This window comes from Tachyglossus aculeatus, chromosome 20, assembly GCF_015852505.1.
Source record: "Tachyglossus aculeatus isolate mTacAcu1 chromosome 20, mTacAcu1.pri, whole genome shotgun sequence".
Lineage (NCBI taxonomy): Eukaryota > Metazoa > Chordata > Mammalia > Monotremata > Tachyglossidae > Tachyglossus > Tachyglossus aculeatus.
Window position 1 is genome coordinate 14055152 of NC_052085.1, and position 18065 is coordinate 14073216.

Genomic DNA, 18065 nt, shown 5'->3' on the forward strand with positions numbered 1-18065 from the left:
AGATTTTTAAAATGTAAAAACAACCCCAGGACAATCCTGCTGATGGGAATTTAGGGATGCTGTTGCTCCCCTGAATTTGGATCGATCACTTTTCAATCTGGGTATTTGGGATCTCTCAGCACTGCTGTCTTTCACATTTTGGAAAATCGCCTGGTATGAAGCCACACGCGAAAGTGAGATTCAATAAAATACTGGAGAGGGGCCAAGACATTATGCTAGCCCCAGAAAAACGGTCTAGCAATTCCCAGAAGGAGTTCAGGGCCAGCCAGGCACTAAACAATCAACCACTCATATTTATTGAGCATTTACTGCATGCAGAGCACTGTACTAAGCACTTAGGAAAGGACAATCCAACAGAACTGGTAGGCATGTTTGCTGACCACAGTCTGTAATCTCATTATCAAAGTAATAATAATAATAATAATAATAGACTGTAGACTGTAAGCTCATTGTGGGCAGGGAACGTGTCTACTAATTTTGTTGTACTGTGCTCTCCCAAGGGCTTAGCACAGTTCTCTCCACACAGTAAGTGCTCAATAAATACGATTGAATGAGTGAAAAGAGGGACAGACATTAATATAAATGAATAATTTTGAATATTATTATTCCCTGCTCATAAAAAACTTACCGTTCCTCTACACTCTAAGCCATTTTTTATGGCTTTTGTTAAGGTTCTTCCTATGTGCCAGGCACTATACTAAGAGGTTGGGTAGATATAAGCTAATCAGGCTGGTCACAGTCCATGTCCCACATGGGGCTCACAGTCTTTGCATTTTTTGGATGAGGTAACTGAGGCTCAGGGAAGTTAAGTGACTTGGCCAAGGTCACAATGCTGACAAGGGCTGGAGCCAGGATTAGAACCAGGGATTAACTTGTTGTGGGGAGGGAATGCGTCTCCCAACTCTGTTGTACTGTACTCTCCCAAGAGTTTAGCACAGAGTAAGCACTTAATAAAAACCACTGATGATGAACCAGCCATGAGTTTATTCGGGGAGGATAATGGAATGTTCTCTCCAGGCCTGGGCTCTAGTAAGACCCTGTCCCTAGTGAAAAAAAAACCCCAACAAAACCCAAAACTGTGGTCCACCTTCATTATCATGAACTATAGTAACTGACCTCAAACCCACAAGTTCCATTTTCTCACTTCTCCTCATGGTGCTCAAAAAGACACAGACTCCATCTGGCCTAAAATTTTGGTTTCAAATTGAAGAAACCCAAGCCTCCCCTTTTCTTTTGAGTGCTGACCCAGGAGGAAAAAAGGAAGTGTGGGTTGGGTTTTCCCAATGGCATTTGGGCCTGAAAATGCAATTTTTTTCCCTTAATGGTATTTCTTAAGGGCTTACTACGTCATAATAATAATTATGGTATTTGTTAAGCGCTTACGATGTGCCAAGCACTGTAATAGGCGCTGGGGTAAACACAAGATAATCAGATCCCACAGTTTAAGTAGGAAGGAGAACAGGTATTGAATCTCTGTTAAGTGACTTGCCCAAGGTCAAATAGCAAATAAGTGTCAGAGGCAGCATCAGAACCCAGGTCCTCTAACTCCCAGGCCCGTGGTCTTTCCACTAGGCCACACTGCTATGTGCCGGGCACTGTTCTAAGAGTCAGGGTAGAATCATTCATTCAATCGTATTTGTTGAGCGCTTACTGTGTGCAGAGCACTGTACTAAGCGCTTATAAAAGATGATGAGGTAGGACACAGTCCCTGTCCCATATGGGGCTCCCAGTCTTAATCCCCAATTTTCAGGTGAGGTAACTGAGGCCCAGAGAAGTGAAGTGACTTGTCCAAGGTCACAGAGCAGAGAAGTGGCAGAGCCAAGATTAGAGTCCAGGTCCTCTGACTCTCAGGCCCGGGCTCTAGCCACTGTGTCCTGCTGCTTCTCACGTCCTTTCTTATATCTCTCCTCTCGAATCCTGTGAAAACCTTTTGGCCTCGCCTCGAGTATACTTTGCTCCACCTAAGCCACGGAGCCATGGTGATACTGTACATGACTGAACAGTTCTGAGTGACATTTCTAAACCCATTAATTATTATTCTGGTGTTAAGTGCTTACTGTCTGTCAAGCACTGTTCTAAGCTCTGGGGTAGATACCAGCTAAGCAGGTCGGACACAGTCCATCCCACATGGGGCTCACAGTCTAAATAGGAGGCAGAACAGCTAGGGAATCCCCATCTTACAAATGAGCTAACAGGCACAGACAAGTGAAGTGACTTGCTCAAGGACACACAGAAGACAAGTGGCGGAGTTAGGATTACAACCCAGGTCCTCTGATTCCCACACTCCGGCTCTTACCCATGTTGCTCCTCTAATCTAATCCTCTAATTTGGAAATTTTTGAGCCTTTACTACACGCAGAGCACTGTACTAGGAGCTTGGGAAAATACAATACAACCATAAACAGTGACATTCCCTGCCCACAACGAGCTCACAGTCTAGAGTGGGGGAGACAGACATCAACACAAATAAATAAAATTACAGATATGGACATAAGTGCTTTGGGGCCGGGACAGGGGAAGAACAAAGGGATAAATACATAAAATAAAGGATAAATGCTTGGGAGAGCATGATAGAATTAGTAGATATGGTCCATACCTGGAAAGAGCTTTTCATTCAATTGTATTTATTGAAAGCTTATCGTGTGCAAAGCACTGTACTAAATCAATCGTATTTATTGAGTGCTTACTGTGTGCAGAGCAGTGTACTAAGCGCTTGGGAAGTACAAGTTGGCAACATATAGAGACAGTCCCTACCCAACAGTGGGCTCACAGCTCGGGAGAGTGCAATACAACAACAAACAGACACATTCCCTGCCCACAACAAGCTCACAACCTTCAATAATAGGGAGGAAGAGACAGATTCAGAACTAAATTACAGCTAGGGAAAAGCAGCAGAATTTAAAGATAGGCACAAAAGTGTTATGGAGGAGGGGGTGGGGAAAGTGCCTAAAGGGGGAGAACATAAGGGCATAGGGGATTCATAGAGAGTAGGAGAGAAGGGTTACAATGACTCTCACCCGCTTCAAAGCCTTACTGAAAGCACATCTCCTCCAAGAGGCCTTCCCTAAGCCCTCCTTTCCTCTTCTCCCTTTCCCTTCTGCGTCACCCTGACTTGTTCCCTTTATTCACCCCCCCGCCCCATCCCCACAGTACTTACATCCATATCTGTAATTTATTTATTTCTATATCTGGCTCCCCCTGTAGACTGTAAGCTCGTGGTGGGCAGGGACTGTGTCTGTTATACTGTTCTACTGTCTCTCCCCAGCGATTAGTACAGTGCTCGGCACACAGTAAGCACTCAATAAATGCGACTGACTGTGACAAGTACATTGCAATAATGGGGCAATTTGCTGTTTATCACATAGTTGAACTGCACTAAAACTAGGGCAGTAATCACGTTTTAGAAAATTGGGCTGGTTAAATATTGGTTAAATTACAGAGTCCTGACCCATACTTCATTTTTTTCCCTAGGCATAAAGGAGCAAAAGTTTTGTAATGCTAAGTGTTGCAAATTCATCTCCCTTTCAGGTCTTCTCTGGGAAATGAATTGACAGAATGAACATAAAAGAAAAAAAATGAACAAATCTTGGGCATACTGAGATAGATAAAGAAAAGAGAAGCTGCTCAAAGCAAGGCTTCCTTCCAGGAATTACATTTGTTGAACTTCGAACAATTTAAGATTTGTGACTGACCTGGTTCTCTTAAATTATTTTCCCCCCAAATATTTATTTGGGCATGCTATTTATTGAGCACTTACACAGTAAGCTCTCAATAAATACGATTGACTGACTGTAAAGCACTGTACTAGATGCTGGGAAGGGGGTGATACAACAGAATAAGCAGACAGAACCTAAATAGCTATTGTAAAGACAACTCCGTGGACTGACCTGAATTAAAAACAGGGAAGTTATACAACACTGGGGGGGCGGACGGGGGAATTCCAAAATGGTAAAAAGTGAAAAGAACTGAAAAAGAAGGATTTATTTGGAAACATTAAGATGGGTACAAATAACTTTGGGCATTTACTGGCCCATCTTGGATGAAAAAAGCATGATTCCTTCAAGACCTGGATATGCCTGACTTAATAATAACAGTGAGAGTAACTGTGGCAGTCGTTAAGCACTTACTATGTAACAAGCACTGAGATAGATACAAGGTAACGAAGTTGGGAGTCTAATGCTAATAACACTAGGGTAGGGACAAGAATACCTTAGAACTTCTGGGGTGATAGACGATGAGTCTACAGTGTGACCCACCGAGGAGAAATCAGAAGATAATACTGAAATCATGAAGTCCCTTGTAGAAACCCACAGTGCGAGCGTTAAAAGGAAGTTTCCTTTCAACTGAGTTCTGGGTTCTGATTCTGGGTTCTGGGTTCTATTGTGCTCTCCCAAGGGTTTCTTTCAGTGCTCTGCACATAGTAACCGTTCAATCAATACCATTGATCAATTGACTGATTTCAAGATGGAAGAAGCAGCTCCATCAGAGTGGCTCTGGGAGAGGATCCTGGGGTCGGGGCTATGCCTTGGGTGATTTATCACCAATACTTTTTGTTTTTAATGGCATCTGTTAGGCACTTACCATGTGCCAGGCACTATACTAAGAGCTGAGGTATATACTAGATAATTAGGTGGGACACTGTCAATGTCCCACCTGGGGCTCACAGTCTTCATCCCCATATTACAGAGGAGGTCACTGAGGCCCAGAGAAGTGGAGTGACTTGCCCAAGGTCACCCAGCAGACAAGTGGCGGAGCTGGGATTAGAACCAAGTTCTTTAACCCCCAGGCCTGGGCTCTATCCACTAGGCCACACGGCTTTCCTAATTCTTACTGGCCAACTAAATTATTTAAGGATAAGCTACAGCAGGTGTCTGAGGGAAAAAAAAATTACAAGGAACGAATTGGAAGTGGTGTAAGTTCTTTGTGGGGAGGGATCATTTCTTCTACCTCCCTTGAACTCTCCGAAGTGATTAGTTGAGCGTTCAATAAGCATTATTGAATTAACATTAGGAAATAGTATTAACAACTCAGTTCCATCTACAGGTATCTCAGGTACATATAGTACATATAATTCCAGGTTGTCTACATCTCACATGGAGCTCACAGCATTGATCCCCATTTCACAGATGAGGGAACTGAGGCCCAGAGAAGTGAAGTGACTTGCCCAAGGTCACACAGCAGACAAGTGGTGGAGCCGGAATTGGAACCCAGGTCCCTTTGGACAGTAATTGCCCTCCTGGACATGAAGGGAAATAAGAACTGAAGAGAAATAAAAAGTTAAACTGAGTCTTCATGGGGACAGTGAAGGGAAATATCAAGATAATTGTACCATGGATTCAGGCACAAGCTCACACACCTTGCTGATTTGAAGAAGGTGTTTTCCACTTGAAATAGTAGCGTGGGAAACAGTGTAATCTAGTAGAGAAAGCGCAGGCTTGGGAGTCAGAAGACCTGGGTTCTAAGCCCAGCTCTGCCACTGGCCTGCTATAATACCTTGGGCAAGTCCCTTCACTTCTCTGTACCTCAGTTACCCCATCTGTAAAATGGGGGTTAGGACTGCGAGCTTACTCTGTCCAATTTGATTAGCTCATAGCTACCGTGTACAATGACTGGCACACGGTAAGAACTTAAACACTCAGTTGCTCTGGGCTTCCGTTTCCTCATCTGAAAATGGGGAATCAATCCTCCTACTTAAACTGTGAGCCCCATATGGAGCAGGGACTGTGTCAGACTTGATTATCTTATATTTATCCCAGCGCTTGGTACAGTCAGTACTTGGCACGTAGTAGGAGCTTAACAAACACCACAGCTATCAACCATTTTGGTTACCCAGTGGTCAAACTGTTCTTAACTTTAAACTTAATGACTACCCAAGCCAAATGATGAAGCTGGATTCTCCTAAGCTCTACGATTGTTTCCTGGTACTTAGTTGGGCATTTGGTAATGTAAATCAAGTCTTCCAGATCAGGCATTGGGAGTCTCTATTCTGCTACACTGTACTAAACAGGTCACCGGTGGTCTGAAAGAGTTATACTTCGCAAACCCCCTACCACTACTGAAGCCTTCAAAAAATGAACTATGAATATTTGGTTCAAACTTGATAAAGCTACTTCTGGGCAGGGATCATGTCTACCAATTTTGTAGTGTACTCTCCCAGAGCCTAGTACAATGCTCTGCACACAGTATCATTGATTCCCAACTCTTCCGTCTTATACTCTCCCAAGCACTTACTACAGTGCTCTGCACACAGTAAGTGCTCAATAAATACCACTGATCTCTTGATTGCCAACTCTCTTGTAGCATACTCTCCCAAGCACTTAGTTACGGTGCTCTGCATACAGCAAAGTGCTCAAAAAATACCAATGATTCCCAACTCTCCTCTATTCATTCAATCATATTTATTGAGCACTTATTGTGTGCAGAGCACTGTACTAAGCGCTTGGGAAGTACAAATTGGCAATATATATCATACTTTAAGTGCTTAGTTCAGTGCTCTGCACACAGTAAGTGCTCAATAAGTACTACTGATTGCTACTTAGCTCAGCACCTAGGCAATTTGCTGTCCTTTGTATTCAAAGATGATGTCACCGCATGGAAATGGGTGTCACCAAAGAGACTATGGTTGGACAGGCAGACCTTAGCACAATATTGACACACATTCTTTCCTAGTGTCCTGGCCTACTAGCAGTTTGCAGCTTCTGAAAGTGCTTTCCCATTTTCTTCTTAGTTTCCCACTCCCCTTGAAGTTTCTGCGGGTGTGGGTGAGTTGTCTTTTAATGGCCTTTCAATTCTGAAAATGATGTTAGCGATGGTGTGGTGGTCCAGGCAAAGCTAGGTCCACACAAAGATAAGGGGTGCACAGTAAGCGCTCAATAAATATGACTGAATGAATGAATAAGGGGTGGGGGGGAATCCATTTATCGAGTGCTTACTGTGTGCAGAGCTCTGTATGAGGTGCTTGGGAGAGAACAATACCACAGAGTTGGTAGATACATTTCCTGCTCAAAGGATCTTAGAGTGCAGAAGTTTCTAGCTCCTTAGAGCCTCTCCTGAAGGAAAAGTTCATTTTAACAGGATTTGAAGGAATTTAAGGGAGGATTAGGGCAGGAGAAGGGGTTGGTATAGTGGCAAGAAAGCAGCTTGGCCTAGTGGATAGAGTCTGGACCTGGGAAACAGAAGGAACTGGGTTCTAATCCCAGCTCCACACCTGTCCGCTGTGTGACTTTGGCCAAGTCCCTTCACTTCTCTGGGTCTCGGTTACCTCACCTGTAAAATGAGGATTAAGACTATGAACCTCATGTGGGTTGGACTTTGTCCAACCTGATTAGCTTGGATCTACTCCAGCGCCTAATACAGTGCTTGGCACATAGTAGGCCCTTAAATTTAGTACTCATATTAATAAGAATGCTATCCTGTTAGACAACAGCTGTTACCATGAAAATCTTAAGGAAACAATGGTTATCCGCAGATAACCAGGGAGGTCTTTGACGTACATGGGGGGATTTCCACGGGCTCAGTTAAATCATGATCACATGAGGGAGCGAGTGGGCTTTTTGACAGAGCCGGGGGTGGCAGCAGCCAACTGCTGAGACAATATTGGGGTACAATCAATCAATCAATCGGTAGTTATCGAGCACTTACTGAGGGTAGAGCACTGTGCTAAGCGCTTGGGAGAGCACAATATAATAGAGTTGGGAGACATGTTCCCTACCCAACAGGGTTGGTTTACCTCACTACAAAAAATGAAACCCGGAATTCGATCAAAATTTGAAAATAACGTGACCTATTAAGTGGATCAATCAATCAATCGTATTTATTGAGTGCTTACTGTGTGCAGAGTCAAGTGAAGATGTGACATTGTTTAGAAGACTGCAGCTAGCAATCCCCAGCACTGAGCACATAATAAATACTTCATGAATACCATCACTATTATTATTATCATCATCATTACCCAGGAGAAAATCTGAAGAGATGGCACTTCAATGACCTTCTCTCATTGAAGTTGAAGGCCTTTTTATAAAAATAATTTTTTTTATTTCTATTAATGTCTGCCTTCCCCTCTAGACTGCAAGCTTGTTGTGATCAGGGAATATACTGTACTCTTCCAAGTGCTCAGAACAGTGCTTTGTACACAGTAAGTGTTCAATAAATATGAATGAAAGAAAGAAAAGCCTGTGAAGAAAATAGGATTGCCGAACTTCAACTGGAGAAAATCACCACGGCAGTGAAGAATCATGAAGGCGGGTAACAGCTCAAAATCTGATGGCCCATCTGCTTAAGTTGGACCAAGGGGAAGAGGATGTTCTGCTCAGATATTTACACCAACGTCCTCAAAGAATAGAACACAAAAGAAACACGAGAGGCTTTCAAGAAGCAGCGTGGCCTCGGGGAAAGAGCCCCGGCCTGTCAGCCAGAGGACCTGGGTTCTAATCCTGGCTCCTCCACATGTCTGCTGTGTGTCCCTGGGCCAGTCCCTTCAACTTCTCTGGGTCTCGGTGTACCTCATCTGTAAAATGGGTTTTCAATCCTACTCCCTCCTACTTCGACTGTGAGCCCCGTGTGGGACAGGGACTGTGTCTGAACTGATTAACTTGTATCTACCCCAGAGTTTAGAATAGTGTTTGGCATATGGTATGTGCTATACAAGTACGATTAAAAAAAAAAGTCCTCATGTTGCAGATGAAATGTCTAATGATGACCGTGAGCCCACTGTTGGGTAGGGACCGTCTCTATATGTTGCCAACTTGTACTTCCCAAGCGCTTAGTACAGTACTCTGCACACAGTAAGCGCTCAATAAATACAATTGAATGAATGAATGAATGAATCATAAAGTATGGTGATATGGTACAGTTTAGTGCAGTGCTCTGTGCCTAGTAATAATAATAATAATGGCATTTATTAAGCATTTACTATGTGCAAAACACTGTTCTATGTGCTGGGGAGGTAACAAGGTGATCAGATTGTCCCACAGGGGGCTCACAGTCTTAATCCGCATTTTACAGATGAGGTAACTGAATCCAGAGAATCAATCGTATTTATTGAGCGCTTACTGTGTGCAGAGCACTGTACTAAGCACTTGGGAAGTACAAGTTTGCAACATATAGAGACAGTCCCTACCCAACAGTGGGCTCACAGTCTAGAAGGGGGAGGCAGAGAACAAAACCAAACATACTAACAAAATAAAAAAATAGAATAGATATGTACAAGTAAAATAAATAAATAAATGTTAAGTGACTTGCCCAAAGTCATCCACTGTGATAAAGAAGGTTAGTCACACCTCGGCCGAGGATGCCATTCAGGATTCGGATTTCGCCCCCTTTTTTTATGGTTCTTGTAAAGCACTTGCTGTGTGCCAAGCACTGAACTAAGCACTGGGGTAGATATAAGCTAATCACGTTGGACACAGTCCCTGTCCCATACAGGGCTTGTAATCTTAATCCCCATTTCAGAGATGAGGTAACGGTCTCAGAGTAGTTGAGTGACTTGCCCAAGGTCACACAGCAGACAAGCGGTGGAGCTGGGATTAGAACTCAGGTCCTTCTGACTCCCAGACCTGGGCTCTATCCAATAGGCCACACTGCTTCTTCACCAACAGAGTAAAGTGGGAATGTGAAACAGCTCCAGGATTTTCCAATCTAGTCTACACAGCTATGTTTAAGGACCCCAACAAGGCCCTTCAGAGGTGGTTTTTCCTCTGGGAAATTCTTCCATTTCAGTAGCTTTGAGCATCATTGAACACCCTTGAATTAATCACACAGGAACTATTACATATTAATGACAGTCCTGCAGAACCACGGGCAGCAGAAAACACACACAAACACTGACATGAAAATCATTTTCATGAATATCACCTTACAGAATCCAACAAGGCTCAGAAGGTTATGGTCGAGTCGTCCCCTGGGAATTCCACCACAAAACCAGAGATTTGTCCAAGGGGACATGGGACTGAGTGGTGCTGTTGAATTCTGTTATTTAAAGTGTGCAACATTCATAACACATAGAAAGGGAAGGGACCCCCTTTTTTTTAATAGACAATCAGAAGGAGGCAACAACACAGAATCATTCTAGCTCCAGGCATAACGGCCAGTTCAAATCCTTCCTTAATGTTTGTCATCCCACTACCCTGGTGTGGGCACGGAACGTGTCTACCATCTCTGTTCTATTGGATTCTATATGCTTAGTACAGCACTCTGTACACAGTCAATAAACTTTCGTTCATTCATTCAATCGTATTTATTGAGTGTTTATTGTGTGCACAGCACTGTACTAAGCGCTTGGGAGACTGCAATGCAACAATAAACAGACATTTCCTGCTTACAACAACACCATGGACTGCCTGATTACCAACTCTATTGTACTCTCCCAAGTGCTTAGTACAGTCAATCAATCAATCAATCAATCATATTTATTGAGCACTTACTGTGTGCAGAGCACTGTACTAAGCGCTTGGGAAGTACAAGCTGGCAACATATAGAGACAGTCCCTACCGAACAGTGGGCTCACATAAGTGCTCAATAAATACCACTGATGTATTCCACCTGGTCCTAAAGCCTTGGGCTACCCAAATGTTCCCAATTGATGACCTGAACCCTTAATCACCACTAGCTATGTGTTACGATTGATATCAAATAGCCAGGACAGAATCACTACAAATGAGATCCTGAATGGAGACAGCCTACCAGCAATGAAATGCAGATGTGCTGGGTGGGTGTGTGGAAAGGGAATGAAGGCCACGGGATACCCAAAGAAGTGCGGAAAATCGGGGAGAGAAAAGGAAGGGGACAAGGTTGGAAAGAGGGAAAGGGACTCACAGGCAGGGAGGGCAGCAGCGTGGCTTAGTGGAGCGAGCACGGGCTTGGGAGTCAGAGGTTATGGGTTCTAATCCCAGCTCCCCCACTTATCAGCTATGTGATTTTGGGCACATCACTTAACTTCTCTGGGCCTCAGTTACCTCATCTGCAAAATGGGGATTAAGACTGTGAGCCCACGTGGGACCACCTGATTACCTTGTGTCTACCCCAGCGCTTGGCACATAGTAAGTGTTTAACAAATATCATTATTATTCATTCAATCGTATTTATTGAGCGCTTACTGCATTCAGAGCACTGTACTAAGTGCTTATTATTATATCTTAGGGAACAAATGAAGCACAACTTAGATGGAGGCGTCAGAGCTATAGCTGCCAATTGTCAGCTTTGTGACTTTGAGTAAGTCACTTAACTTCTCTGGGCCTCGGTTACCTCATCTGTAAAATGGGGATTAAGACTGTGAGCCGCCTGTGGGACAACCTGATCACCTTGTAACCTCTTCAGCACTTAGAACAGTGCTTTGCACATAGTAAGTGCTTTATAAAATGCCATCATTATTATTGCCCACCCCCTTGCCCTAACATTTAAGTCTCTGAAAAGGACTATGGAAAAGCAGAGATTTTAGAAAGGTCACCAAGGCGAGAGGCAGAGAGGAAAACAGCCATCAAGCAGAGGCATCAGAACAACACAGTATAAAGCCACTTTTTACGTGGACGGTTCTTCAAAAGGCAAGCTTGCCGATGTGTTTAAGGCACAAATTCATTCATTCAATTGTATTTATTAAGCGCTTACTGTGTGAGGAGCACTGCTTGGGAAAGACCATTACAACAATAAACAGCGACAATCCCTTCCCACAACCAGTTCACAGTCTAGAGACTACATCGAGAGAATTGAGAATAGATTTCAATCAATTAATCGTATTTGTCGAGAGCTTACTGTGTGCAGACCACTGGACAGAGCCTGGGAGAGTACGATATAACAGACATATTACCTATCCAAAGGGCAGCTAATACCACACGTTTAATTACAAAAGACTCATTAGTACTGCCTGGTTGTTTGCTTGGGTTATTTGAAATGAAAAACATACACTGAATTGCCACATTCTTGAACTTCCCTTAAATCTCTTGCTAATCACAGCTCATTATGGGCAAGGAGCACATCCGCTGTATTGTTACATTGCCCTCTCCCAAGTGCTTAACCCAGTGCTCTGCACACAGTAAGTGCTCAATAAATACAACCGACTGAAGCTTTGGAGTCAGTACCAAAAAACTGCATTCCCACACCCCCCTATAACCCTTTGCCTCCAGTACCTATGGACGTGTTCATGGCGTTCAAAGAAACGATTAGTTGTTGCAGTTATTAACTTTCCTGTAACCCTACTAAAATCCTTGATGAGGGAAACCACAAATTGGTTCTCAACACAGGGGAAAAAAAGAACAAAAAACCCTTCCCTCCCTTTGTCTGCCCAACTCCTTTGGGATGCATTCTCTTGGAGGTTCGATTATATTTTCCCAAATCAAACAGATTGCAAATTGACAACTGATTTTCAAGAGGGAGGAAGAAGCACGAATGACCACCAAATAATCCAAGAAGACACCCACCTTCATCACATACGGTAACACTCAGAAATCCTCCTCCCATGCCCCCAACAATCAAATGCACTCTGAGCTTGTCACGTTCTGTCCTTCAAGCCTTGGCGCTTTGAAGTTTCTAAATCACTAAGCAATCATTTTGATGCTGAAGGACTCCTTTTTCTAAGGGGTTTATTCCTCCAGGTCTGCTGCTCTTGGGAGAGACTCCTGATTCAGCTGTGAAGCTGTGCACTTCCTCTTGTGTTGCTAGAGAAGCCGCTAATCTGGGTTTACAGGAAACCTTCCAGAATGAGTTGCTGGGATTGTCCATTTCATCACCCAGACATTTTTACTGCACCCTCAGGCCCTTAATAAAGAAACCAACGGGCCCACTCGCTCATTTCCTAAACTTTTCAATGTCTTTCTGTTCGCAACTCAAATCCTAAGCCTCTGTGTCATTCCATTAAGTCTGCTTTGTTAAAATTCACACAAATGCTCAGTTCATGAATTGCCCGCCAGCAGCCGGAAGAGCGGGTGGCCGGAAAGATGAGCCGGGGATCATTTCCGAAAGCAAATTCTGGAGAAATCCAGCGGCCCCTCCAATTTACCATTTCTCCAACTGGCTCTGACCTGCCTCTCTCCTAAGACTTCCATTTTTCTCTTCTATCCTTGAGCACACTCCTCTACATCATTGCAGCAAGGATTAACCTAGTGAGAATGACAGCTTGGTGTATAGCCTCCTGCTGTTACAACAGTTACTAAAATCCAATATTCTCAACAGCTAACACTTTGGAGTCCTTAAAGCCATGGGTCGATCGTATGCATCGAGGAATATATCCAGCTGTGTGGATTAACAGGGTAAATATTTATTTTGGGTTCCTGGGTTTAGGTTTTTAATCACCGCTATAGACCCACACAGCATTCCCATTAGGCGGCTGAGCTGCAATCCCTCTAGGAATATTATTTTTATTGCTTCGTTTACATGCCCTTGGAAACCACCCTCTAGACGAGCTCGTTGTGGGCAGGGAATGCGTCTGTTTACTGTCGTACTGTCCTCTCCCAAGCGCTTAGTACAGTGCTCAGCACAAGCGCTTAGTACAGTGCTCCCCATCCCCCCACCTTACCTCCTTCCCCTCCCCACAGCACCTGCATATATGTATATATGTTTGTACGTATTTATTACTCTATTTTATTTGTACATATTTATTCTATTTATTTTATTTTGTGAATATGTTTTGTTTCGTTGTCTGTCTCCCCCTTCTAGACTGTGAGCCCGCTGTTGGGTAGGGACCGTCTCTATATGTTGCCAACTTGTACTTCCCAAGCGCTTAATACAGTGCTCTGCACACAGTAAGAGCTCAATAAATACGACTGAATGAATGAATGAAAGCTCAAGAAATACGATTGATTGAACACATGGTACCTTAATGAACTTTCCTGGGGACGGATTTGGTGCCTTTTGTGCATGGTTTTTACACAATGTTCAATTTGTTTCCAGACGTCAGGAAAATGGGGTGATCACACATTGATGATCGGCATCAAAGAGGAAACAAAGAATTCCATGGAAAGGGGCCATCAAGATCAGAAACCCTCCTCTACTTCAGTCTAAAAGAGCCAGAATTGTTTCAATATACAGTCTCCACTATGAAATGAGTAAGTCAAGCCTTGAGCTTAATTTCCAACACAAAAGCCCACAATCTGCTTCAGTTTCAGACACAATAAAGAGCAACGTGTTGGATTTCTCCCTAATCTATCGACAAAGACCAAAACGATCGAACTTTTGCTTCCTCCTATTTTACATCCTAAGCCTATTTCCATCACCCCGGCGAAATGCAGCGGCGCTTCTGTAGCACGGATAAATCGAATGCCCAAATACAGAATTCCGAAACCAGACACGCAAACCAGACGCACCTGTGCTTCTCTTCAGAAAGAGCCACAATTCTGCGATATCCCTGTACATCAAGGAGATCAGACTTAAGGTCATCCTGTCACAAATCAATCGGCTGCAAATCGCTCCAGAGAGGCGGTGACCTATTATGGGGAAGCCTGTCTTCAGCGCACAAAGGGAGAGCAAAACTCCATCTTTCAGTCCAAGATGAGCCACAGAGGATACGATACCTCTCTTTGAATCACACGCAAAGCACAAGTGGCTTCCAGAGGGATCGGAAACCCAGGGGCTTCGCTGCTCTGGGGCTTCTGATTTTGCTTTTGCTGAACAAAGAAACGAGAAGATATCGGACTCGATTCATTTATTTGCCGTATAGGAGTGCGTTTAACTGTTGAGTGACTGTTGGGACAAGAGCGTATGGAAACAAGCGGTTCTGGGTCTGCTGATGTTGTATGTCAAAAACCTCCCTACCAGAGCCCTGTCTTTAACCAGTGGTAACCTATCCAGAAAAGCCATCTTTCCTTGCCTCAATCCCTCCCCTTTCTCACTTCAGGAAATATACAGCCTAACAGCCTGCTTTCTTTCTCCGAGATCGTTATGAGTCAACTTTCTCTCTGCGTTCATTTTATCACATATAGGAAGGAAGACCTTTTCTCCTTCTAATGGCTGGAGGAGAGCAATAACAAGAGTGTAAGTTGGACTATACCTTCGTCACAATAGGGTTTTTTTTGTGTGGTCTCCCCCCGACAAGATCAATGATTTGGAAAGAGAGAGGCTACAAAAGAAGACTAGGAGGGGGTCTTTGGTTTCAGGAGGATTTAAGAAGTAATTAACCAAGGGGCTCCACGTTGGGAAATCAGACGAATGGTGTTTTACTACTAATAATGGTAACAATGACAGCGGTGATTGATACGTGCTTACTATATGCCAAGCACTGTGCTAGGTACTGGAATGGATCAACGATAATCAGCTCTGATTACCTCATAGTCTAAGGGTGAGGGAGAACAGCTATAAATAATAATGACGGTATTTGTTAAGCGCTTACTATGTGCCCAGCACTGTTCTAAGCACAGGGGTAATCAGATACAAGGTAATCAGACTGTCCCACGAGAGGCCCACAATCTTAATCCCTATTTTCCAGATGAGGTAACTGAGGCCCAGAGAAGTGAAGTGACCTGCCCAGGGCCATACAGCAGACAAGTGACGGAGCCAAGATTAGAACCCAGGTCTTTCTGACTCCCGGGCCCCGGCTCTATCCCCTAGACCACACTGCTTCTCCTGGATACCTTTTTCAGACTCTGTTTGTACATCTGGCCCCCATCAGCTCTTACTGATTCAGACTGGGAACCAATTAATGAGTCTTAATTAGATCAGTCAATGGTATTAATTGAGTGTTTACTGTGTGCAGAGCACTGCACTATGGCATAAGACAGCACAATACAGAGTTGGTAGACACAGTGAGCTTACAGGCTAGGGGGACAGACAGGAGTTTACTTACAAATTCATAAATTAATTTATTTACAAATTTTATAATGAATACATAATTCAAAAATGCATAATTAAATGATAAATAGACTGCTAGCTCATTGAGGGCAGGGAATGTGTCTGTTGTACTCTCAAGCGCTTAGTACAGTGCTTTGCACACAGTAAGTGCTCAATAGATATGACTGAATGAATGAATGTCTGTTTATTTTTCTACTGTACTCTCCCAGGAGCTTAGTACAATGCTTTGCACACAGTAAGATGATTGAATATATGATTGAATGAATGAAATAAAAAATAAATGAAAGATCATTTATAAGATATATACTACAGACTTGTACAAAAGTGCTGTGGGGTTGAGGGTGGGGTGAATTCTCAATGGCCAAAGGTCCAAGTGTAAAGTGAAGAGTGCTAAGGATTGTAATGCTGTCCTTTCAAAGAATAAGCATTTCCTCTGTAAATACAAGAGGCAGGGTGTGTGTATGTTGTGTTTGTGGGTTGGGGCTGACACAGGAGCATATGTGAATGGAAGCTGAAACCACTAAATTAGTTTTGTCTTATTTCCTCTCTAGGACTGATCAGCTGATCAGGATTTGGAGAAAATACGGAAAACCTCCCAAGACAACATTAATCCAAAGTAAAAGATGCCGCTGGGGAAAAAACAAAATACCCTTCCAAGATGATATTGCCACACAAGGTATAGGCAGTTTTTACCTCACTCTATCTGGCAGAAGCAGTGTGGCTCAGTGGCTAGAGCACAGGCCTAGGAGTCAGAAGGACCTGGGTTCTAAATCCAGTTTCACCACATGTCTGTTGTGTGACCTTGGACAAGTCAGTTCACTCTTCTGTGACTCAGTTCTCTCATCTGTAAAATAGGGATTACTCCAGCACTTAGAACAGTGCTTCACACATAGCAAGCGCTTAACAAATACCATCATTATTCTTACTGTGAGTCTCATTTAGGGCAGGGACTGTGTCCAACCTGATTATCTTGTATCTACATCAGTGCCTGGCACATAGTAAGTGCTTAACAAGCACCATGATTTTAATTATTTTTATTACATAAAATTTCATTTGCAGAATTTCTATTTTGGGTTCACACTGATTAGCCACGCCATCCCGGCTATTCTGCTGTCAGGGTACAGAATCAGCATAGCTTTCTCACATGCATTGATTCTTTAAGGTATTAAGGGGGGGTAAAAACCCATTTTCCAAAGGAAAAAGTACAGTTTTACTATTCTTCCTCTGTTAATGACTTTTCCAGCCCAGTAGAGTTCAGTGATGTCATAAGTAATGTAACCTCCTAGTAGTGTTCACAAACCAAGAGAATATTCCTGAAAGATTCCTAACAAGCCAAGCACAAAGCTCCTTGGAAAACTAATTTCCAAGCTGCTCTCTTTGACCTTTACCTCCTACCTTTAATCAGGGGACAGAATTCTTCACTCAGTTGGAACCATTTCTTTTCAGTCATCAGTCAGTTACACTTGGGGAAGGGAAGGGTAGATACTTTTCCATCCCCATTTTATAAGGGAAGAAACTGAGGCCCAGCAGGATGGCACAGAGCTGAAGCTACTAAAAGATCTCACCAACTACAGATATTCTCTTCCAGAGATCTTGGCCGGATACCAAGGCCAAGCCAACCCATACCCTGCCCAAAGTGCTCACTGGCATCAAGCAATAAATAATAACAGCAACAATGGTATTTGTTAGGCGCTTACTGTGTCAAGCACTGTTCTAAGTGCTGGGCTAGATGCAAACTAATTAGGTTAGACACAGTCCCTGTCCCCACATGGAGCTCTCGGTCTTCCCCATTTTACAGCTGAGATAACTGAGGCCCAGAGAAGTGAAATGACTTGCCCAAGGTCCCACAGCAGACACGTGGTGGAGCTGGGATTAAAATCCAGGTCCTTTCGACTCCATGGCCTATCCACTAGGCCATGCAGCTTCTAGCCACCGTGGCATTTCCCTTCCTTGCCAGAAAGCAGATAACACCCAGCGATAACTTTCATAAAGCAGTAGGGGAAAGGAAGTAATGGAAAAAAAAAAAGCCACCTGGCATTTCCTTGAAAGCAGCGTTCCCGTGTTGGCAAGTATGGCGATGTATGCTGAAGATCTCTACCTGCTAAATAAGTACAGAGCCATAAAGACGTCTAAGGGAGTCAGTAGTCAGGAGGGCATCGCCACACCCTGAAGAATAACTTCTGGAGAGTAATATCGTCTGATGTCTTTCCATGCCACAAACCAACTGCCTGATCCAATATTTGTATGAAACGTGGAATAATCCAGCTCTAATCCACGTAAGAAACCCTGCCTGAG

The 18065-nt window shown here is 43.5% G+C and overlaps 1 protein-coding gene and 1 long non-coding RNA gene across 8 annotated transcripts in view; one reads left to right on the plus strand and one right to left on the minus strand.

The window, feature by feature from the left end:
* The window catches only part of MCF2L (MCF.2 cell line derived transforming sequence like), a 146728-nt gene that overhangs the window by 65347 nt on the left and 63316 nt on the right, over positions 1 to 18065 (minus strand). Inside the window, exon 1 of one of the 7 annotated variants that reach the window (XM_038761554.1) lies at positions 14291 to 14371. The exons of 4 other annotated variants lie outside the window; for them this stretch is intronic. In XM_038761554.1, coding sequence (XP_038617482.1) covers positions 14291 to 14363 — 73 coding nt within the window. In that variant the 5' untranslated portion in view covers positions 14364 to 14371. Of the gene's footprint in view, positions 1 to 9856; positions 9944 to 12409; positions 12824 to 14290; positions 14372 to 18065 lie in introns of those variants that run through there. 2 more of the 7 variants (XM_038761555.1, XM_038761552.1) reach the window with 2 other exon arrangements.
* Positions 6713 to 16454, plus strand: LOC119941214. Its single transcript, XR_005455197.1, has 5 exons — positions 6713 to 6760; positions 12333 to 12423; positions 13161 to 13237; positions 13878 to 14957; positions 16322 to 16454. It is a non-coding gene; the product is annotated as an uncharacterized LOC119941214 (long non-coding RNA).